A 24206-nucleotide genomic window follows, 5' to 3' on the forward strand; every position below is an offset into this window, starting at 1 on the left:
CTGGCTAACCAGCATACCTGTCACCATGACCTAGCAAAGAAGCGTCTGAAAAGTGTTTCGGATAGGCCTTCTAGCTATTCGCTGAATTCTCCATATGTGATGGCTCAGAAAGCGTCCAGCTGTCACTTGGGGCACTATGTTAAGGGAATTGAGCCAACCCCATTCAGCGTTTTCGACACATCGAAAAGGTCTTGGCAGTTTTGGGAGGCTATGCCTAACCGTTACTATGGTGCATGGTAGGTGGTATGTTTAAAAGCTGGGTAGAACGTTCTGTGAGAAACCACTGGTTTGTATTTATGGGAGGGGGTGTAACGGCCCTAGCTGGGCCTCCTGATACTGCCCTTGTGTGGGCGTGGTGTTTTTCTCCACCTCCTCCTCTCTTGCTCCACCCCTCTGTCTCTCTCTCGCTTCTTCTCTCTCCCCAGGACACAGCTGCTGCTCATTGGCCTCATTTACCACCTGGGCCCAGTCAGCAATCACCTCTCTGAGGTTATAAAAGCTGGGGATGGACTGAATGTGGGAGGGTGGCTTTCTCTGGTGTCTCCGCGTTGCGTGTGATTGTCCTGCCTACGGTGTGGAGTGGTAGGAGCAGTGGGGAGAGGTTTCTAGTGGGTTTCCTCTGTGTTGGTCAGTGTGCGTTTCCAGCCTAGGCGTGGAAAAGGCCTGCTGTGTGTGTGACCAGCCCCACCGTGCGTGGCTTGTTGTGAGTAGCTCAACTGGGCAGTGTTTTTGCTTGGGTGACGGCGGCCTGCTTTACTTTGTTTGGCCTGCCTGGTTATCGTTAATAGCAACATTGCTGTCTTTTTCTGTTGAAGCCTTATAGTTGTTTTCTTTGTTGAAGTGGTCATCATTCTCTTTGTGTTGATCTGTTTGAGTTATCATTAAAGCAGTGGTGCTGTCTCTTTCTGTTGTTACTATTTATGATTATTGAGGTATTTGACTATAATAAAGATTTATTTTGTGCTAAATACCTCTGCCTGGCGTTCTTTTCATTTCACCCGGATCCAACTGTTACTGCCCCCCACCCTCATCGCCTAGCTTTCACGGTTGCTTTCACGGTTTCAAAGTTGCTGTTCATTCTCCAGCTTCACTGTGTTTGTCATGGTCCTGGGTCATTTTGACCCAGTGTTCTTAGTTTTCCTATGGTTTTATATTTTGTTCTTTGTGTTCATGATTGTTTGGTTTGGTATTTGGATTCCCCCCGTGTCCGTGCTTGTATTGTGGTGTTTGTTCTGATACCATCCTTTGTGTTTGTTCCATCCTTTGTGTTCTGTATTCTCCTCATCCCCTCGTGTATTCCTTCTTGTTCTCTGCCTCTCTCTGTGCTCCTCTCTGTGTACTCTGTGTTGTGTTTAAGGTCCACATCTTAGTGTCAGTATTTTCAGTTTTGTGTCCTCCCCGCTCTGTTATAGGTGATTGTCCTCAGCTGTGTTCCCCGTGTGTTCCCACTTCCCTCATTACCTTCTGTGTATTTATGTCAGAGTATCCCTTTGTTCCATGTTGCGTCGTCCCTCTAGGTTGTGTGCATTCCCTCGTGTCTTCCCAGTGCCTCAGCTCTAGTGTCCCCCAGTATAGTTTTGTATGACTTATGTTTCTATTAATAAAGACCTGCCTTTTGAGTTATCCCCGCTTGTCTTGAGCCGTGCATTTGGGTCCTCTCTCGCCTTCACACAGCCGCCGCATGACAGTGTTAGTGTTTAAATTATGCTAACATAGCTGTGTAGATAGCCACCACGTAGCATATCATTATATACCAGCTAGCGCAACTTCAGTAACCTTACAAACTTCACTGCTGTTTAGTTTTCTGTTTTATTTAATTTTTTCATAAATTCTTTTTTCATGGATGTCTGGATTTTAAAGTTGATTGTTACACCTGACAGAGCACCCACACTGATCATTTTATTAAAGATGAAAAAATTCCGACATTTTTTAACTCAGTGATGCCACAGTCCTTGTTTGACTTTGGGACCAGAAGCAGAATTTGGACCTGGAAACGGCTAATGACGTCAGACTTAAAGACCAGATAGTCTGGCCTCCTCACTGCTATCTAACAGCAAGCTAATAACTCAATGCTAATTTTAATGCTGTAGATGATTAGCAGCAAAGCATATTTTGTCCGGCAAAATCACTCTATTTGATTGTAGGCGGTTTTTAAAGTGTTATCAGGGCTAAAGTTACTACCGAGATTGGGTACCAAGCCCCAAGTGCGATAGCAGAAGGATCGTTGAGTGCAAGATGAACTGACCTGAAAGACAGGATCGTGGCCAAGCTTGAAACCTGGACCCCCCCGTAGCCGGTTACCAAGACTACGTGAAGTACACTCAGAAAGTCTGCTACATGATCTCCCTGAACAGGATCTACCAAGGACATGCTCTGTCCCCACTGCTGTTCTGCATAGGCCTGAACCCCCTCAGTGAGTTCATTAACAAGACTGGCTATGGATGCCGGCTACGGATACCGACTACGGAACGGAGCGGTTGTCAGCCACCTCCTGTACATGGATGACATCAAGCTGTATGCCAAGAGTGAACGAGACATCGATTCACTGATACACACTACCAGGCTATACAGCAATGACATTGGAATGTCGTTCGGACTGGAGAAGTCGAGTCGGATGGTAACAAAGAAAGGGAAGGTAGTCAGAACTGAGGGGATCAAACTACCAGAAGGCAACATTGCAGACATAGAGGACAGTTACAAGTACCTGGGGATCCCGCAGGCAAATAGGAACCATGAAGAGGCCGCTAGCAAAGCTGCAACCACCAAGTACCTGCAGAGGGTCAGGCAAGTCCTGAGGAGTCAGCTGAACGGTAAGAACAAGATCCGGGCCATCAACACCTACGCCCTGCCCGTGATCAGGTACCCTGCTGGGGTAATAGGCTGGCCAAAGGAGGAGATAGAAGCCACTGATATAAAGACAAGAAAGCTCCTTACCATGCATGGAGGGTTTCACCCCAAGTCCAGCACCCTGAGGCTGTACGCTAAGCAGAAGGAAGGAGGCCGGGGAATGGTGAGTTTCAGCACCACAGTCCAGGATGAGACAAGAAACATCCACGAATACATCATGAAGATGGCCCCAACTGACAGCGTGCTCAATGAATACCTCAGGCAGCAGAAACCAAAGAAAGAGGAGGAAGACAAGGAACAATCATGGAAGGACAGGCCCCTGCACGGTATGTACCACCGGCAGATAGCGGAGGTGGCTAATACCCAGAAATCCTACCAGTGGCTGGAAAAGCTGGACTGAAAGACAGCACAGAGGCACTAATCATGGCAGCACAGGAACAAGCGCTGAGAACAAGATCCATAGAGGCTGGGGTCTCCCACACCAGGCAAGACCCCAGGTGCAGGCTGTGTAAAGATGCTCCAGAGACAATCCAGCACATAACAGCAGGGTGCAAGATGCTAGCAGGCAAGGCACACATGGAACGCCATAACCAAGTGGCCGGCATAGTGTACAGGAACATCTGTGCCGAGTATAACCTGGAAGTCCCGAGGTCAAAATGGGAGATGTCCCCAAGGGTCATGGAGAATGACCGAGCTAAGATCCTGTGGGACTTCCAGATACAGACGGACAAAATGATTCTTTCATCTGTAATAAAATGATCAGCGTTGCTGCTTTACCAGGTGTAACAATTAAGTTTAACATCCAGGCATCCATTAAAACAGAATTTATGACAGAGTTACAAGTTAGCAGGGAGTTAGCTCGCTAGCTTCCATCTAAATATAATATACCATGTTCTGATGAAGAGATTTATGAAACAAATTAAAATGTATAGCTCTGCTATCACTTCCAACATAAATGAAGATAGGAAAGTAAACAGCAGTGACTTTTGTAGGGTTACTGAAGTCGGGCTAGCTGGTATATAATGATGTGCTACGATAAAACATGTTGAAAACACAACAGCCTTATTAAATGCAGACTACTTTGGGCCCAGAAGCAGGATTCATCACGTCATTACTTAAAGACCGGATTACTGTCCATCCAGGCTCCTAAACATGAAGCTGATGAAGGTGGAGATGATGATGAAGATGCGAATCCAGGAGCAGTGGGTGGATGGCAGCATCACCATGAACCCACATAGCATTGTGTGGATCTGGCCCATACAATGTGCTTACACATGGCCCACATACTGTAAAGAATGATGGCCCTTTGGTGGCCCGGATCAGGTTTGCCAGAGGTGGCCCACACATGGGCCAGCACAAGGCCAGTTGCAGACACACTGCTGGCCCAGAACAGTTTCAGCTCTTGCCCCAGATGTCAGCCTAATGTGTACCTTCATCAAGCCATATCATAACAGCATGTGCCGGAACATAATAGTGCAAAAGCAACATGACGAAACTCTGTTCAGACAGTGAATGGACGGATTTGTATATAGGGCTTTTCTACTCTCCCGGATCACTCAAAGTGTTTTATACAACATACCACATTCACCCGTTGTCTCTAAGCTGAGTGCTTCCGAACTACATTCATACACATTCACATTCGTAACATGCAGACTGGAGGAGCCAGGGATCGAACTACTAACCTTGCGATCAGTAGCTGACCTGCTCTACCTCCTCAGCTACAGCCACTCAGTGGTAAACATGAGTAAACCCTCACTAGGTTTTGGATAAAGTGTACACTCACAAACCTGTCAAACCTGCATTTGAAACGTTGGCTACCATAGGAGTACAGTATAGTATTGCAACATGGGATTTGGTCTTCAAACTAAAACAGGAAAATAGGAACATAAATAGTGCCATCATTGCCAGACCTGGCCCACATCTGGTTGACATACAGTGGGGCAAAAAAGTATTTAGTCAGCCACCGATTGTGCAAGTTCCCCCACTTAAAATGATGACAGAGGTCAGTAATTCGCACCAGAGGTACACTTCAACTGTGAGAGACAGAATGTGAAAAAAAAATCCATGAATTCACATTGTAGGATTTGAAAAGAATTTATTCGTAAATCAGGGTGGCAAATAAGTATTTGGTCAATAACAAAAATACAACTCAATACTTTGTAACATAACCTTTGTTGGCAATAACAGAGGTCAAACGTTTACTATAGGTCTTTACCAGGTTTGCACACACAGTAGCTGGTATTTTGGCCCATTCCTCCATGCAGATCTTCTCGAGAGCAGTGATGTTTTGGGGCTGTCGCCGAGCAACACGGACTTTCAACTCCCGCCACAGATTTTCTATGGGGTTGAGGTCTGGAGACTGGCTAGGCCACTCCAGGACTTTCAAATGCTTCTTACGGAGCCACTCCTTTGTTGCCCGGGCGGTGTGTTTTGGATCATTGTTATGTTGGAAGACCCAGCCGCGTTTCATCTTCAAAGTTCTCACTGATGGAAGGAGGTTTTGGCTCAAAATCTCACGATACATGGCCCCATTCATTCTGTCCTTAACACGGATCAGTCGTCCTGTCCCCTTGGCAGAAAAACAGCCCCATAGCATGATGTTTCCACCCCCATGCTTCACAGTAGGTATGGTGTTCTTGGGATGCAACTCAGTATTCTTCGTCCTCCAAACACGACGAGTTGAGTTTATACCAAAAAGTTCTACTTTGGTTTCATCTGACCACATGACATTCTCCCAATCCTCTGCTGTATCATCCATGTGCTCTCTGGCAAACTTCAGACGGGCCTGGACATCCACTGGCTTCAGCAGCGGAACACGTCTGGCACTGCGGGATTTGATTCTCTGCCGTTTTAGTGTGTTACTGATGGTGACCTTTGTTACTTTGGTCCCAGCTCTCTGCAGGTCATTCACCAGGTCCCCCCGTGTGGTTCTGGGATCTTTGCTCACCGTTCTCATGATCATTTTGACCCCACGGGATGAGATCTTGCGTGGAGCCCCAGATCGTGGGAGATTATCAGTGGTCTTGTATGTCTTCCATTTTCTGATGATTGCTCCCACAGTTGATTTTTTCACACCAAGCTGCTTGCCTATTTTAGAGTCACTCTTCCCAGCCTGGTGCAGGTCTACAATACTTTTCCTGGTGTCCTTCGAGAGCTCTTTGGTCTTGACCATGGCGGAGTTTGGAGTCTGACTGTTTGAGGCTGTGGACAGGTGTCTTTTATACAGATGATGAGTTCACACAGGTGCCATTCATACAGGCAACGAGTGGGGGACAGAAAAGCGTCTTACAGAAGACGTTACAGGTCTGTGAGAGCCAGAGATTTTCCATGTTTGAGGTGACCAAATACTTATTTGCCACCCTGATTTACGGATAAATTCTTTACAAATCCTACCATGTGAATTCATGGATTTTTTTTTCACATTCTGTCTCTCACAGTTGAAGTGTACCTCTGGTGCGAATTACTGACCTCTGTCATCATTTTAAGTGGGGGAACTTGCACAATCGGTGGCTGACTAAATACTTTTTTGCCCCACTGTACACTCTGCCATGACACCAGTCAGTCAGAAGTGCCAGCTTGATTCCAGATCTGGGCCTGACCCATTTTCTATGAGCCTGGGCCACATAAACCAAACCATAATCAAGATGTGCAAGATGTGGCATGCCATCACATACACAGTGCAATCTATGCCAGGCCTGGCCCACATCTGGATGGCATACCACATACCATGCCAGACGTCAGCCAGCAGTGCCAGCTTGACACCAGATCCGGGCCAGACCTGCATGCTATGTGGGAAGGATCAGTGTGAGAATACATCATCATCCACAAAGAAAACCAGTCTGAATGTTTGACGCTCTTGTTAGAAAGACACAGTCGCAGCTTGTGGCTGCAGTTAGCTGGTTTACTAGTTAGCTGCTATGCTGCTCTGTGTTACTCTACAGCCTCTCTTTAACTCAGTCCTCTCAGTTTTTTCCTCCTTACAAACTAGAAAACCCTTTTCAGCTTCTCCACACCCGAGCTGTGGCTAAGGTGTTACTAGCATGCAGGGTCGGTCTGTTTCACTCATCAATTAAACTTACAACAAGTAAGTCAAACTTCCTTTATTGCCTGGTTTTAGTCTTCTCATGCTGTGCTAGACAAGCCTTCTTGGTGAACTCAAACACCTTTTCAAGATCTATAAGCATAGTAAGTCTCTGTCGGATCTGCTCCTCTTTAGATTTTAGAACGCCAATGGCAAAATTTGTTTGTCTCACCAACTCATTGAGCAGCTGGTCCTGTGCCTTCTGAAGGATTTTTAAACCTATGACACCAGAGATGATAACTACCAAAATAAAACAGGAAATGAACACTAAGAGAAGTATACAAAGTCAAAAATACAAAGAGTAACTAAAACTAACGAGACCTGAAGGCTCAGAATACTAAGAAATAACTGTGACATATTCAGTCTATTAAAATGCCCAGCATGGATTTATGAAGACACTGCAGTAAAAATGTAGCCCTCCTGATGCAGACGGTCTTCTGGTCTGACAATGACCACCTGGTGAAGGTAACATGCTAACATGGCTAACACTAGCATCACTGCATGTAGCGCACTCTTCTCACAGCAACATACAACTCTCATGGCTAGACTTTTCACTGATTGGCTCATATTAGCTTGTGAAAATATCAACTCCCAGCAGTACTATCTGCTTTATATACTGCTTATAATAAGCTAAATATACTTACAATATGCAAATAAAGCCTGAAGCAGCTAGCACTCTTAGCATTAGCACCAAGCACTGTTACATTTATACGATGTTGGAGCAATGGCTCCAATATACAGCCTTTAACCTCCTAGGACCTGGCGTCCACATATGTGGACATCACTTTTTGGGTTATTTAGGCCAAAATAGTCAATTTTACTCTACAAGGGCCTGATATCCACTTACGAGAACATTATACTGCTACTGTTCTATTGACATTTTAAATGTATCCTAATATGTGGCTCTCATTTTTCTTAGAAAAAAAACTTAGGTAAAAAAAAAATCTAATAATTCTTTGTTTTTACATTCATCAGGTCCCAATCAGCTCAAATATCAAAGAGCAATTAAAAATGCATGCCATGCTCATGAAGTTAAAATAATGATTAAAATGCTGTCTGTCAACACAGTCTCATTAGTCCAGATTTTACCACATTACTTTATGATACTCAGATTTAACAGAACTGTGAGGGAGCAATTAAAATGAGCGTGGTCAGTCCAGTCAGTCCTTGTATGCCTGCCCTCTGCAAACACTGAATAGGGTGTTACAGATTCTAAGTGCATTTCATTTAATTACACATTTATATCAAACAGCTGGAATTTATATTAATACATGTAGTCCTAGACTCTTGAACACAACAGGTTGAAACTTATCAATGAATTCCCAGCATATTGCACTGAATATAATTCTGTGCACCTGCAAATTAGTAATATCGCCCAAACGCCCGCCGAATCTTTTTGGCCAGAAATAATCAATTTGACCATATTTATTTGAAACTGTAAGGTTCGGTGAATGAAAGTGCTGCTGACATAAAGATCTTTGAATGAACAAATATAAGAAATAACCATAAATAATAAACCGATCATTTAAATGAAGATATTTCTACCAAGTTACTGTATATACATCAGATTTTAAATGATCATCAGTGGAGGAATTTAAATCCTGACCTGAGAGTTTCCATTTTAGAGTGTGGACTCTTCACTCCAACAGACAGAAGCTTTACTCCTGAATCCTGCAGGTTGGAGTTACTCAGGTCCAGCTCTCTCAGACTAGAGGACTGGGAGCTGAGGGCTGAGAACAGAGCTTCAAAGCCTCTCTCTGAGAACTTACAGTGACTCAGTCTGAAAAATGAAAGATAAACATTAAACAAACACTGTTGTTGAAGTGCAATTAGGGTGCACTGAGGATTTATTAGACTTAGTAATGTGCAGTCCTGTTTTTTCAAGAATCCTTCATTCCTTACTGAGAAATACCAACAAATGACGTTTATTAGCTATAATAGACTGCTCAGAAAAGAAAAAAAAGTACACTTGTCAAAATTAGAGATGGACCAATCCGATATTACGGATCGGTATCGGTCCGATACTGACCTAAATTAATGGATCGGATATCGGAGAGAAATAAAAAATGTTATCCGATCCATTAAGTATTACCAAAGCACCACAGAAAACTTGCGATTTGGTGTAACCCAGTTTGCTTTTCTAAGTAGCTGACACCTGGTAACTGTGCAGGTGTGGGTCTAGCAAAGTTTTGCCAGGGGGCGAGGCAGAGCATTAACAGGGAAAGGGGGGCGCAAAGATTTATTTTTCTTTCTTATTCTCATTTAAAATGTCTAGCTTTTAATCAATAATTATCTGAATTTTACAACCAAAGTTTTCATCTGATGTAAAATGTATAGAAAGCCATTATTGTATATAGTAACTGTCATGGTCCTGGGTCATGCGACCCAGTGTTTTGAGTTTTAGTTTATTTGGATGTTTATTGTTTGTTTAGGTTCATTAAGTTATTCCAGCTCATTTTGTAATTATATTACCCTTGTGTTTAGTCTTTCTTGCCCTTCATGTGTGTTATGGCTGTGTGTCTTTTGTTGTCAAGTTCTTGTAGTTATTTCTGCCATCTTCCCCTGTGCTCTGTCTCCCTGGTTCTGCGTCTATGTTTCATGTCCATGCAGTTATGTTAAGTTCATGCCATGTTTCATTCCATGTCTATGTCTGCGTGTTTCCTGTTTTATTTTGGAAGAGTCTGGTGTTCTTTGTTCATTGTAGTTAGTGTTACTCTCCCCTGTATTGTCATTATGTTCCATTCTAGTCAGCTGTGTTCTCATGTGTCTCCACTTCCCCTGATCACCTCATGTGTGTATTTAGTCCTCAGTCTTGCTGTGTTCAGTGTCGCGTCGTCTGTGTTCCCACCCTCCATGTTGTATCAGTCAGCCTTTGTATTCATAGTTCTGGTTACCTGTATCTTCATAGTTTATCTTAGTATCACTTTCCCAGTTTAGTTATAGTTTAGTTTTGTCACTGCGCTTCTGCCTTGTTTTCACCAGCCACAATAAAGGCTCGCTTTTCGTTTGAACTCAGTTTCATGTCCTCGCCTGTGTCCGCACCTGAGTCCTCCACACACTCTCCACACGGTCTGCCCCGGCAGTCCGTGACAGTAACTGTTAAGTCTAATATCTACCCTAGTAAGATATAGTACTTTTTCCTTTGGGAAGGTACCATCTGTGCAGTCTGCAATTCTGTTGAAGAAAGTGAAGAAATGTTGAATTTATTTAATTATTGTAGAAAAATAATTTATTTCTGTGCATTTGTGTTACATGTGTATTAAATTAAGGTCGATTACGTCAATCAAGCATCATGAGGCTGTCTTTGATTAATAATTGTTCCTTTTATTTCCTTTATTTTATTTCTTTATTTTTCTGAGTAGTGTATTCTTAAAAAATCAATTCTGCCGAATGACAACCCCCCCTCCCCCCACAATATCACTTGATCTCACCTCAGGGTATTCAGTTTACAACTCCTCAGTCCTACAGACAGAAGCTTCACTGCTGAATCCTGTAGGTCGCTGTTACTCAGGTCTAGCGCTGTCAGACTAGAGGACTGAGAGGTGAGAATTAAGGACAGAGCTTCATGACTTCTCGCTGAGAGGTTACAGAGATTCAGTCTGGGGAAAAGAACAAGAATCCTTAATCATTGTCCTTATGGTAAAGAGGTTAGAAATTTGGCAGCTTATTGTAACTTAGTAACAATATTAATAAAAAAAAATTCAAATACAACAATAGACGGATAAATCTTCCCTTAATTTGCTAAGAATTTTAATTGATTTCTTGTGTTAATTCATAAGGAATTTAGACTATTACATGATCTAACCTGAGCATTTCCAAGGTACACTGTGGACTCTCCACTGCAGCCGACAGAAGCTTCCCTCCTGAGTCCTGCAGGGTGTTAATACTCAGGTCCAGCTCTCTCAGACTAGAGGACTGAGAACTGAGAACTGAGGACAGAGCTTCACAGCCTCTTTCTGAGAGACTGGGGACACTCAGCCTAAAAAAAGGAAAGTTTGTGATCAAATTAAATCACTTCATATGTTACAAGAAAAACAAACTTCATTGTGCATTATTATTCGTGGTTAACAAAAAAACTTTACATAGAAATATTAAAATATTTAAGACCTGGAATTTGCTCATTAAAAAAGATTATATTGCTGAAGACAAACACTGAGGAGCTCGTAGATTTTTATGACACTAGTACCTGCTGCAACATTCATACAGTGCTGTCTGTCAGTTTCCCAGTTTAAATATCTGCGATTATTCTAAATCAGTAGTTATCAAACTTTTCACACCGACTACTACCTCATAAAATATATGGCTCTTAAAGTACTGCCCTCATGACTGACATTAAAGTACAGCAGTATAGGCTTATTTAACACCACAAACAGTTTACATGAGACAATTTTATTTCTTATATGAATGCTATTTATTTTAACTGTCATAAAGAGGATGTGACAAGTGATAATAATAGCAACTGTACTGAGGACTAAAATACACTCGGGAGAAGTCAGGGAACCAGACACAGAAGAAAAAAACAGCTAGGACTAATTAGGCAGGACGGGTCAAGGGAAGCAAAACAAGACACCCTAACTAAGCACAAGACTATCAGAGTAAAACAGGACACACAATAGGTGCAGAGACACAGATTAGATATACACAGGGAGCACGGAACCTAAACCTAAGAACTAAAACCTTAACAGCCATTACAGAGACCTAGGACAATAATAATAATCAAAACAGCACAACTAGGGAGTCAAAAGATAAACTATAATACAAAATAATACCGAAAAACAAGAAACTCACAACACTGGGTCACAAAGACCCAGGACCATGACAGAACCCTGCTTCTGGGTCCAAACTACTCTGTGTTTATTAAGGCTGTTGTGTTTTTAACATGTTTTAATGCTTTGTATCTTGTTCTATTTAATCTGGACAAGCCCCTAAAAAAAGCAGTGATCACTGTCAGCCTCTCTGGGCTTTTATTACCACTGTTCACTTTAAAGCTCAGTTTTTAAAACCGTACGATGTAACTACAGCCCAGTCCATGCAACAGTATATTAATTACTAACCTCATCACAATATACGAACTACTGTTCTAAACAATACTTACTGATCACATACTGAACCTTGCTGCAGCCTTTCACAGTTTATCTGTTTAATTCATGGACCTTCAGCTCAGCCATCTCTAATTTGCATCTTATGGTGGTGTGAAATTTTAGGTTCATATTTAAAATACTATCCAAAAAATATATCAACCTACTTCCACCATGTGTATTCACACTTTAAGGCTGTAGCTATTCATTGAATTATTCTATTATTAAAAATTCTGGACAAATTCTTGGCATTGATGCTTCATTAAACGAGGCGGCTCTGTAGTGCGACATTTTTACCATGGAAACACAAACGTGTGCGTTTAACCTAGAAACATATTTAGGAGCAGCGCATGAATAGAAACTTCAACAACATTAGGCCCACACAGCCTCAACGTTTAAACATAAACACTGATAACAAAAGCAGCAGTGATGATGACGTCACAGTTTAACTTTGAACCAGACTCTTGTTTACATACCGTGAAGAGCAAAGAGGTGGAGGCATTCCTGAGACAGTGAGCTCAGGTAAAGTGAAAAAAAACTTTTCAATTCAATTTTATTTTTAAAGCGCCAAATCACAACAACAGTCACCTCAAAGCGCTTTCTAATGTACGGTAGACCCTAAAACAATACAGTGTTTGTAATGTCCAAAACAGCAGCGGGTCCTGTGATCACCATTAAAACCTTCAAGTGGGAGTCCTTCATCAAAGCACCTAATCAAAAAACACGAATAAAAGAAAAACTTTATAACTGCTTCATCCACCGCCATTTGTTTTACACAGAGATACATCGGCAATAATTCTCCAGAAGTTGCATTAATTAGACTAATACATGAGTAAATTACACAGCTTAATGAAGGCTGAACCACCGATTAACCTGGGACTTTATCTCGGTTTAGCTTCCGCCAGTCCACATCACTGCAGCCGCATCACCAATCCATCTGTCGATCTCCTGCTCCCTTCTCCCATCACTAATGACCGAGAACAGAACAGAACCACATAATCCGCAAAAAAGCAGAGAGGAGATTCTGAGACCACCCAAATGAAAGCCTTCGGACACTTGGCTGTGCATAGAAATCCTTTCCATAAAGGTTATGAACAGAATCTGTGACAAAAGGCAGCCCTGGCGGAGCACATCACCCACCAGGAACGAGTCCGACTTATTGCCAGCTATGTGGACCAAGCTCTTGCAACTGTTGTATAAGGATCGAATGGGCCATAGCAATGTACCAGACACCCATACTCCCGGAGCACCTCCCACAGGACACTTTGAGGAACACAGTTGAATGCCTTCTCCAAGTCCACTAAACACATGTAGACTGGTGGACAAACTCCCATGCACCCTCAAGTATTCCTTCTATCGCCTGACAATTTTCGCAGTCAAAGTCAGCAGCGCCTCACCCACACTATACACAGTGCAGGTAGAGGACCGCTTTCCCCTCCTGAATTGCCTGACGGTTTGCCAGAATCTCTTGGGATCAGTCCAAAAGTCTTTTTCCATGGCCTCTCCGAACACCTCCCAGACCTGAGTTTTTGCGTCAGCCACTGCCCGAGCTGTGTTCCGCTTGGCCTGTTGGTACCTATCATCTGTCTCTGAAGGGACCATCACAGATTACACTGTTTATGTTATAAATAACAGACTGAACACATATTTACTTACAGAGCTTTGTTGGAGGCTTTGACCACTGGCAGCAGCCTCAGAAGAGCCTCCTCTGAAGCAGAGTATTTCTTCAGGTCAAACACATCCAGATCTTTTTCTGAGGAAAGCAAGATGAAGACCAGAGCTGACCACTGAGCAGGAGACAGATAATCTCTGGAAAGACTTCCTGATCTCAGGGACTGTTGAATCTCTTTCACTAGAGAATCATCATTCAGTTCATTCAGACAGTGGAACAGATTGATGCTTTTCTCTACAGACAGATTCTCACTGAGCTTCTTCTTGATGTACTGAACTGTTTCCTGATTGGTCTGTGAGCTACTTCCTGTCTGTGTCAGCAGACCTCGTAAGGGACTCTCAATGGTCTGCAGTGAAAGACCCAGGAGGAAGCGGAGGAACAAGTCCAGGTGTCCATTTGGGCTCTGTAAGGCCTTGTCCACAGCACTCTGGTAGAAGTGTTTATCTGTACATTCTCTCATTTCAGACTTCTTGGTGGTTCTTTGTTCTTCCAGCAGATTGAGTCCAGACTTGATGAAGGTCCGATGGACATGAAGAGCAGCCAGAAACTCCTGAACACTCAGATGGATGAAGCAGAACACCTTGTCCTGGTACAGACCTCTCTCCTCTTTAAAGATCTGTGTGAACACTCCTGAGTACACTGAGGCCGCTCTGATATCAATGACACACTGTGTCAGGTCTGATTCATAGAAGATCAGGTTTCCTTTCTGCAGCTGATCAAAAACCCAGTTTTCCCAGAGACTCCATCATCTTCCTGCTCTCTGGACTCCAGTGTGGATCTGTCTCAGCTCCTCCATCATACTTGACCTTCTTCTCTTTGGCCTGAACCACCAGGAAGTGGATGTACATCTCAGTCAGGGTCTTGGGCAGCTGTCCTCCCTCTCTGGTTTTCAGCACATCCTCCAGAACTGTAGCAGTGATCCAGCAGAAGACTGGGATGTGGCACATGATGTGGAGGCTTCGTGATGTCTTGATGTGGGAAATGATCCTGCTGGCCTGATCCTCATCTCTGAATCTCTTCCTGAAGTACTCCTCCTTGTGTGGGTCAGTGAACCCTCTGACCTCTGTCACCATGCCAACACAGTCAGAAGGGATCTGATTGGCTGCTGGTCGTGTGGTTATCCAGAGGTGAGCAGAAGAAAGCAGTTTCCCCCTGATGAGGTTTATCAGCAGCACATCCACTGAGGTGGACTTTCTAGGGTCAGTTAGGATTGTAGTTTTGTGGAAGTCCAGAGGAAGTCGACACTCATCCAGACCATCAAAGATGAACACAACCTGGAAGTCTTCAAAGCTGCAGATTCCTGCTTCTTTGGTTTCAGTAAAGAAGTGATGAACAAGTTCCACCAAGCTGAACTTTTCCTCTTTCAGCACATTCAGCTCCCTGAAAGTGAATGGAAATATGAACTGGATGTCCTGGTTGGCTTTGTCTTCAGCCCAGTCCAGGGTGTATTTCTGTGTTAAGACTATTTTCCCAATGCCAGCCACTCCCTTTGTCAGCACTGTTCTGATTGGTTCATCTCTTCCAGGTGAGGCTTTAAAGATGTCTTCTTGTCTAATTGTTGTTTCTGGTCCTTGTGGTTTCCTGGATGCTGTTTCAATCTGTCTGACCTCATGTTCATCATTGACCTCTGCAGTCCCTCCCTCTGTGATGTAGAGCTCTGTGTAGATCTGATTCAGAAGGGTTGGGTTTCCTGCTTTAGCGATGCCCTCAAACACATGCTGGAACTTCTTCTTCAGTGCAGATTTAAGTTTACTTTGAACAACAGAAGCTGTAAGTTCTGAATAACAATAATAAAAATTCAAAACCAACAAATGGCAAACAGCATCAAAATGTTCTGAATGAACAAATTGTAAAATATAAGGTAATTTAAAAAAAAACCCACTGATGACAATTTTAGTCCCCATAAGAATTACATCTAGGGGGACTTAAATAAACATTACTAATTTTTTTTCATCACCAGCAGCTTAAATCTTTAGATAAATCCTCTTACTGCTCTGCAGACGGTCAGCCAGCTCCTCCTGCTTCATTCTCCTCAGGAAGTCCACTGTGATCTTCACAAATGCCTCTCTGCTGCTCCTCTGCTCATCATCCTCACTCTGACTCTCTAAGCATTCTGGGTAATCTTGACTCAGAACCTTCTGGATCTTCTTCAGCTCATTCTTAACAAAAGTGATGATGTTGTCCTCCAGCACCTGGAACAGAATGCTTTATAAATGACCCAATCCACTGGACTACAAAGAGCAGCGTGGAGATGACTGTGAACAGAATAGATGTAAAAGTAGTTGTTGTACATGTACAGACCATAAATATGGAGTCCAGCTGTGTTTGATGCTGCTGGGCAGACTGACCACAGGGAACCTCTGAGCTTTCCTGGTCCACTCTGTTGAGGAATCATGGAGAATTAGTTCAAGGACCAATTGGTGATCCCGCCAGTAATATTTTGGCAAACAGGTTTAGGTGACTACTCATAGTTTTAAATGTTCACAGTTCAACTGATCCCATAGAGAATCAACTGTTCAGTTTTATTTGCTCTGCTGAGCATCAATGATCAGAGAGCTTTGGAGTCAGAAGTTTTTAAACCTTTAAATTTTATCTCAGATACATTAGAAATCTGATGCTTTACAGACCTAAACCTCAAGCACTATCTCAAACACTTGAGATCTAATTAAGATCACTGGGAGGGGTAATGCAGGTACACAACACAATGTCTTCCAACTAAATACCAAAGTCAACCCTCCGAGACACTGTTAGTTCCTTTCTCAGCTCAACAACTTTGGATCAAGTAGATGATTCTGGTTTCCAGATTTTATCTAACGCCGTTTCAGATTAGACTACACAGCTGCCAATTAGCTCTATCTCAGCTGTTTCCCAATAGTCAACCATATATTTTATTACAACAATTATTATGTTAGTTAGTAAATGAATCAAGACTCCTGATTCACACCAACTGTCAGAATCCTGGAATCACAGGCATAACAGGAGGAGTGGCAGCATTCTTCTGCTCTAGCTTATTAGTCAACCAAAGACCCATTTTGAATTTATTAGCTTAGCTGTGTCCACCATAGATGGAAGACTCAAAAACCTGTTTTATTTGTTGACCGTTGTCCACCTGGCCCTTGCCCAGAGTTTCTGTCTGACTTCTCAGACTTATCTGATTTAATGCTCAGCTCAGATAAAAGAATTATTGTGGGTGATTTTAACATCCATGTAGATGCTAAAAATGACAGCCTCAACAAGGAATTTAATCTGTTACTAGACTCAATTGGTTTCTCACAAAATGTAAAAGAACCCACCTACCGCTTTAATCACACTCTAGATCTTGTTTTAACATATGGCATAGAAACTGAACATTTAACAGTGTTTCCTGAAAACCCTCTGCTGTCTGATCATTTCCTGATAACATTTACATTTACAATAATTGATTACACAGCAGTCGGGAGAAGATTTCATCACAGTAGATGTCTTTCTGAAAACGCTGTAACTAAGTTTAAGGATACAATCCACCCACTGTTATCATCTTTAATGCCCCATACCAACTGTGGATTATTACACTGTTTCATGATACCTTATACTGTTGATTTATAAGAAAATACTGTTCACGTACAATCATGGCCTTCTTTGTTTGATTAGAGAGAACAGAACATATTGTGCAGGAGATTCTCCCCCCACCTCAGTGGCAGGAGAAGAAAAACAGGAAGCCATAACTGAAGCTCACAGACACGGAGAAAAGCATGTGAATACTTAGGTTTTATGACTTGTGTGGGGGTTGACGCTATAACTGTAAGACATTTGGAGATCTCCAAGATGCCCTCTCTGTGCACATCTCCAGTCTGGACGATTGCATTGCTCAAAGAGATTGTATAGATTAAGTAGATTGTTGATTGAGCAGTAAACACTGACTGTCGTCCTTCATTCAGCCCGAAGATAAAAGAACTGTGGTCAACAGTTTTTGTCAGTTTTTAACACAACATAGAGCAGAGCAGCTACCTGAACGCTACTCCATCAGAGGTTGATTATCTTGTTAATAATTTTACCTCCTCACTACTTACAACTCTGGATACTGTAGCTCCTGTGAAAACTAAGGTCTCAAATCCGAAGTACCTGACTCCGTGGTATAATTCTCAAACACGTAGCCTAAAGCAGATAACTCGTAAGCTGGAGAGGAAATGGCGTGTCACAAATCTAGAGGATCATCATTTAGCCTGGAGAAATAGTTTGCTGCTTTATAAGAAAGCCCTCCGCAAAGCCAGAACATCTTACTATTCGTCACTGATTGAAGAAAATAAGAACAACCCCAGGTTTCTCTTCAGCACTGTAGGCTGACAAAAAGTCAGAGCTCTACTGAGCCAACAATCCCTTTAACGTTAACTACTAATGACTTCATGAACTTCTTCACAAATAAAATTTTAACCAGTAGAGAAAGAATTACTCATAATCATGTCACAGATGTAACATTATCTACAGCTACTTACAGTACCACTGATATTAATTTAGACTTTTTCTACAATTGATCTTTCTGAGTTAACTTCAATAATTACTTCCTTCAACCCATCAATGTGTCTTTTAGACCCCATTCCTACAAAACTGCTTAAAGAAGTCCTGCCATTAATTAATTCTTCAATCTTAAATATGATCAACCTATCTCTAATAATCGGCTATGTACCACAGGCCTTCAAGTTGGCTCTAGTTAAACCTTTACTTAAAAAGCCATCTCTAGACCCAGCTTTCTTAGCTAATTATAGGCCAATCTCCAACCTTCCTTTCATATCAAAAATCCTTGAAAGAGTAGTTGTCAAACAGCTAACAGATCATCTGCAGAGGAATGGCTTATTTGAAGAGTTTCAGTCAGGTTTCAGAGCTCATCACAGCACAGAAACAGCTTTAGTGAAGGTTACAAATCATCTTCTTATGGCCTCTGACAGTGGACTCATCTCTGTGCTTGTCCTGCTAGACCTCAGTGCTGCGTTCGATACTGTTGATCATAATATCCTATTAGAGCGATTGGAACATGCTGTAGGTATTACAGGTACTGCACTGCAGTGGTTTGTATCATATCTATCTAACAGACTCCAATTTGTGCATGTAAATGAAGAGTCCTATTCACACACTAAGGTCAATTATGGTGTTCCACAGGGTTCAGTGCTAGGACCAATTCTGTTTACATTATACATGCTTCCCTTAGGCCACAGGTGTCGAACTCCAGGCCTCGAGGGTCGGTGTCCTGCAAGTTTTAGATGTGTCCTAATCCAACACAGCTGATTTAAATGGCTAAAAGACCTCCTCAACATGTTTTAAGTTCTGCATAGGCCTGGTAATGAACTAATCATGTGATTCAGGTGTGTTGACCCAGGGTGAGATCTAAAGCCTGCAGGACACCGGCCCTTGAGGCCTGGAGTTTGACACCCCTGCCTTAGGCAGTATCATCAGAAGGCATAGCATACATTTTCACTGCTATGCAGATGACACACAACTTCATCTATCCATGAAAGCAGATAACACACACTAATTAGATAAACTGCAGGCATGTCTTAAAGACATACAAACCTGGATGACCTTTAATTTGCTGATCCTTAATTTGTATATTATTTTACTCTGCTCTAAAAAGCGTAGAAATTTGGTTTCTAACCAGATGCTTACTCTGGATCAATAAAGTATTCTGATTATGATTATGTTTTATGCCATGTTTTTATTTTATTTTATATGACTAATTACTGATGTTGGGATTCAGAGATTCTTTTATTGCTATTATATAATCTGTCTTATGATGAATGCATTGATAATGTGTTTTACAGTATTATTTTAACAGTAATATTGTTTACAGGGTTCTTATTGCATTGAATATCTTCGTTATTACATTAACCTTTCTATTCACAGGTTTATTTATGATCATTCTATACACAATGCATAACTGTGCTTGTCTAGAGTTGATGTTCCGTCCAAAAGGTTTTTAAGCTTCATTGGTGAGAGTGTCCAGGTGATACATGTTGAGGGAAGATGAGAACATAGCAGGTTGATTGCATGCATGCTTACAATACATAAATCTAGCAACAGGCCTGAGCGCAGGCCCAAGTGTCTTTGACCTTTTTGTAACTGGCTGCCCTTTTACCTATTTAGTAGCAGATGACGGGAGGCAATGACCAGCCCTCAGACACTCTGAAGGCTTAAGACTATGATTGTGCATGGAAGGTGTTGCAGAAACGGGAAGTTATATGTCTGGTTCATGTCTGTTTATAACTATTAAAGATGTACAAGATATTGACTGTACATGATGAACTTTTGACTTGTGTTGACGCCATGGGGGGGCGTATACCCCAGTGCATTAAAATGTTCTTCACATGTATTTTTGTCAGAGGACATATCCTGATATGTTTTCTCCGCTGCTAATAAACTCATCGTTTGATTGCACTTTTCTGGGGCCTCCGTCGTTTGTTGTCTGGTCTGCAGTTGATCGATCTCGCTTCATTTGGTGGAGGATGCGGAGAACTAGCGATCAGCTGGTGTTTGTTGTTATTGTCGGCGGAGGTCGAGCCCAGATCAGTGATCGGACGGCAGACGTCACGGTGATTCTCTTGACTGCTGGGCCCATATAACATAAAAATGTAAGGCACAAATCTCTTAAACAGAAATTGTGCTATAGTGGATTATAATTCTAAAACAGGTAGTCAAGTGGTCATCCGTTGATCTCTGTTTTGAGTTTTGTTTGAAACAAAAACCGGTGTTGCAACGAAAGTGAAACTTAAGAGTAGTGTTGTGTTCACGGCCGGCTCGGAAGAAGCAGTACGGAGCTGCTTCTGATGTGTTAAGGATTTTTAAGTGTCAAAGTTCAGGGGTACAGACCCCCTCCCTATTAGAGACGTCTTTTAGGGTCCGCCGGCGTGCGGTACTGGAGACTGACCTCCTACCAAGACCTGGGACCTTGGTTTTAAAATTGGTTATGATTGTAAAAGATCATTTTTGAGAGACACTTAATGGTGACATGTCCTAAGAGTAAATGCTGGACAGAAGCTCCGAGGAAAAGTGACATGTTTTAAGAGTAAATGCCGGACAGAAGGTCCGAGGAAAAGTGACATGTTCTAAGAGTAAATGCCGGACAGAAGGTCCGAGGAAGTGTGACATGTTTTAAGAGAATAAATACCGGACACGAAGGTCCGAGGAGTTGATATATGAGCTAAGAGAAACTCAGGCCAGCCGTGAGCCTGAAGTGTTGCAGCAAACCGAGCCGACCAGCAAAAGTGAAGGTTGGATCTGATACCAAGGCGAACAGACGACCGGTTTAAAGATTAAAAAGGTATGCACAAACCTGTTCAATAAGCAAATTTGTGCAAATTGGCTGAATTCTAAATTATCTGTTCGCTGAAGTAGATGATCTTAACTATTAAAACTGGCGCAGTAGTGGTAAAACTGAGTTCTTGAGAATAAAGAAGCTTTGAAGTAATGAGAAACTTTGAAGTAATGAGAAGCTTTGAAGCAAGGATAATGAAACTCTGAGAAACAGACAGTACTGAGTTAAAAGGTTATATGGTATTTCATGGTAAATGAGAAAAAAGAGACCAATGCATGTTTAAGAAAAGAAGAATATAAGAGTTATTGGTCTGCTTATGGTTTAATAAGTGTGAATAGCTAATGATCAAGAGGATCATTTTGGGAGACGCTTATTTGTAAGTAAAAGGATTAAGTTCGGACAAGGAAGTCCGACAGAAAACACCTGGTGGTGTCAGGATGTTTAAGTGATACAGAGGTTCAGAAAATCGAGTCAGAAATGGTTTTGTGGCTCTTGGTGAACTGATTTTGAAGGAAAATCAATCAGTGTTTGTTGTGCTGAAGTAACAGATCCGGTGGTCTGAGGAAAATAAATAAATCGGTGAATGGTTGATATATTTACATGAATTTTGGTGGATCCGCTGAGGTCCAGAAGAATAATCAATGCGGACTGTGTTGGTTTAAACTTTGGTAAATGATCCAGGAAGACTTGCCCTGGGTCTGTGTCTGTGTGTGTGACAACATGTGCAGTTTAAATTGGGCACTGTTCCTTCCTCTTTTTAGTTTCAAAACACAAAGGCTGTTAGATTAAGAATTACTGTGTGAGGAACGGTTTGACTTTTGACTAGGGAAATAAAACGCTTACTTTTGGGTTTATGAAGATCTCCTAACATTCCGGTGGAGATCCTGGGGTAAAAAGAGTGAGCTCAGACGAGGGAGTCTGAGAAAAGGACACCGTGAGATGAGCAAGGTGTTTAACTGACTCAGGATTTCAGAGAATCGAGTCAGCTGTGGTCTTGAGTTTTAATGGTAAGTTGATTTTAAAAGAAGAATCAATGTTTACCATGTTGAAGTAATTCTGATGATATTATTAGAGGTGTTGTGACCCAAGTGAAGAATAAGTTGTACATGTGGACTCACAATTATGTTGATATGGATCGGCTGCAGTCCATCTGATAAGTGAGTGCTGGGTAAACTTAGACAAGAAACTGTTTTCAAAGTAGCACTGGCCGCAGTGATGTACATGTGCGGACGATTACTGGACCCGGCGAGGTCCATATGATGAAGTTCATGGGCAGATAAATGACAGAAACAGTTTCTGAATTTTGAGGAGAATTTTGAAGCACTGAGGTTTAATTTTCTCTGTGCTTGGTGCGCTGTGTGGACTTATATTAGAGTTATAAGTCCAAAGGTGATGACCTGGAGGTAATTCATGGTGTTTAAAGAAGAACAGGAATTAGAAAAGATATTTAATGTCATATTTTGTGTAAATTGAGGGGGACTCACCACATATGTGTTCACTTTTTTCATTTAAAGGGACACAGACATTAACACACACACAAAGTTCTTAGGGGTGAGTTACTTCCTGTTTTAATTTAAACTGCAACACATGTGTGCATTAAACTAGAATTTCATTTGGGCTAGTTAAAGATAAAGATGATCTTAGTCAGTCCCACAGGTGGGAAATTTGTTTTGTTAAAGCAAAAGTGCAAAGTTATGCAGCAGAAATTAGGAAACACTGGAATGCCATAAAATAAAGTAGAACAGAATGATGTATATAATAGAATAAAATAAGAATACCAATACTATATACAGCTGAGTAAGAAAATACAAACTACAACTGTGTCAAAGAAAGAATTGCACATTGTCCCGATTCGTACTTTGAGGAAAAGACAAACGACTGCAGAGTCCCAGTAGATGTCAAAAATAGTGATTTTTATTAAACACATATATATGTGGGGGAGAAGCGTATCGTTACACTTTTCAAGGCAGTTTCCCCCGAACCAAATCTAGGAGTGGTATATATAACAGTTAATGACGAATAATATGCGTCAAACAGTTGGATTTACTGGAAATCTAAGTATCAATTCCCGGAATCTAAGAACACCGTCTCCCACTGGACCCCAACGGCCTTTCACTCCTTTCCTCCAGATGTTCTCCGTTATCTTAAACTGTTATTGCTAATCAGCCAAGAACATCGGACAAGTCACGTAGCACTTTTGAGCAAAACAAGTTGATAAAGTATGAGTGTATGTGTGCAGGCCCCCCCCCTTATGTGTCTTATGTGTTATCCTCAGTTAACCTCAGAGCGCTGGGCCTACAGGCCTCCAGGCTGTGATTTTATTATATGTGATGTGCTCTAGGGTAAACAGATATGAAACCATCCTAACATTAGCTTAACTTTCTCACTTCCCCATAGCTTCAACCCCCCAGTTAACAACTCTCTAATGGACCCTATGAATAACATGAATACAGTTAAACCTGCAATGCAAGATTATTATGGCATTACCATATGGGATTAAATACAATCTATAATGTAACCTCAACCAATTCATTAAATGCTTTGATGAAATGACAATGATAAATGATGATAATGGTGATAATACTGGTTATAACTAACACCTGAAAAATAGAAAAAACATCCTCTTTCTCACACTCCTCCTTTTTGGCCTTTTGAGAAAGGCCAACACTCATCAGGTTTGTCTCACTCCTCAGACCACCCAGCCACCTCTCGCAACGGCATCATAGACCCAGGACCAGTGAAACCAGCTGGCCCCGAATCCATAGCCCTCTCCAGCAATCTCACCACCACTCGTCTGGCCAGAGGGATGAGACAACATCCTACAAATAATATACTTATAAAAGTAACAAGAGAAAACATGGCAGACATAAACACACCCTTCCATTGCCCAAAAACAGACGTCATCCAGTCCCCCAGCCCCATGCTCACGCCCGAATGTTCATGCATCGTTTTAGATAACGTTTTCAAACTTTCCAGGGCCCTGGTTACAGTGCCATCTGGAGCAGTGTTGTTGGGAATGAAAGTACAACACATGTCACCAAACATGGCACAGACTCCGCCTTTCTCAGCCAACAACATGTCTAGAGCCATCCTATTTTGCACCCCCATCAAAGACGTCGGACCTAATTGTTCCGCAAACCCCTCCATGGCGTCTCTGGTAAGGTTAGAGAGTCTCAGCAAGTTGTAATGAACATAGTTAATGCGATCAACATTTTTATTTGGAGTTACCCATATGAAAATACTTTC

At 42.0% G+C, this 24206-nt stretch overlaps 1 protein-coding gene across 1 annotated transcript in view; it reads right to left on the bottom strand.

The window, feature by feature from the left end:
* Positions 1-294: 294 nt before the first annotated feature.
* Positions 295-24206, bottom strand: part of LOC134621966 (NACHT, LRR and PYD domains-containing protein 12-like) — a 136380-nt gene continuing 112468 nt past the window's right edge. Inside the window, exons 8-11 of the mRNA XM_065470144.1 lie at positions 10734-10907; positions 10360-10527; positions 8535-8708; positions 295-484 (exon numbers count right to left, since the gene is read on the bottom strand). Coding sequence (XP_065326216.1) covers positions 295-484; positions 8535-8708; positions 10360-10527; positions 10734-10907 — 706 coding nt within the window. The remainder of the gene's footprint in view (positions 485-8534; positions 8709-10359; positions 10528-10733; positions 10908-24206) is intronic.

This window comes from Pelmatolapia mariae, linkage group LG3_W (genome assembly GCF_036321145.2).
Source record: "Pelmatolapia mariae isolate MD_Pm_ZW linkage group LG3_W, Pm_UMD_F_2, whole genome shotgun sequence".
NCBI lineage: Eukaryota > Metazoa > Chordata > Actinopteri > Cichliformes > Cichlidae > Pelmatolapia > Pelmatolapia mariae.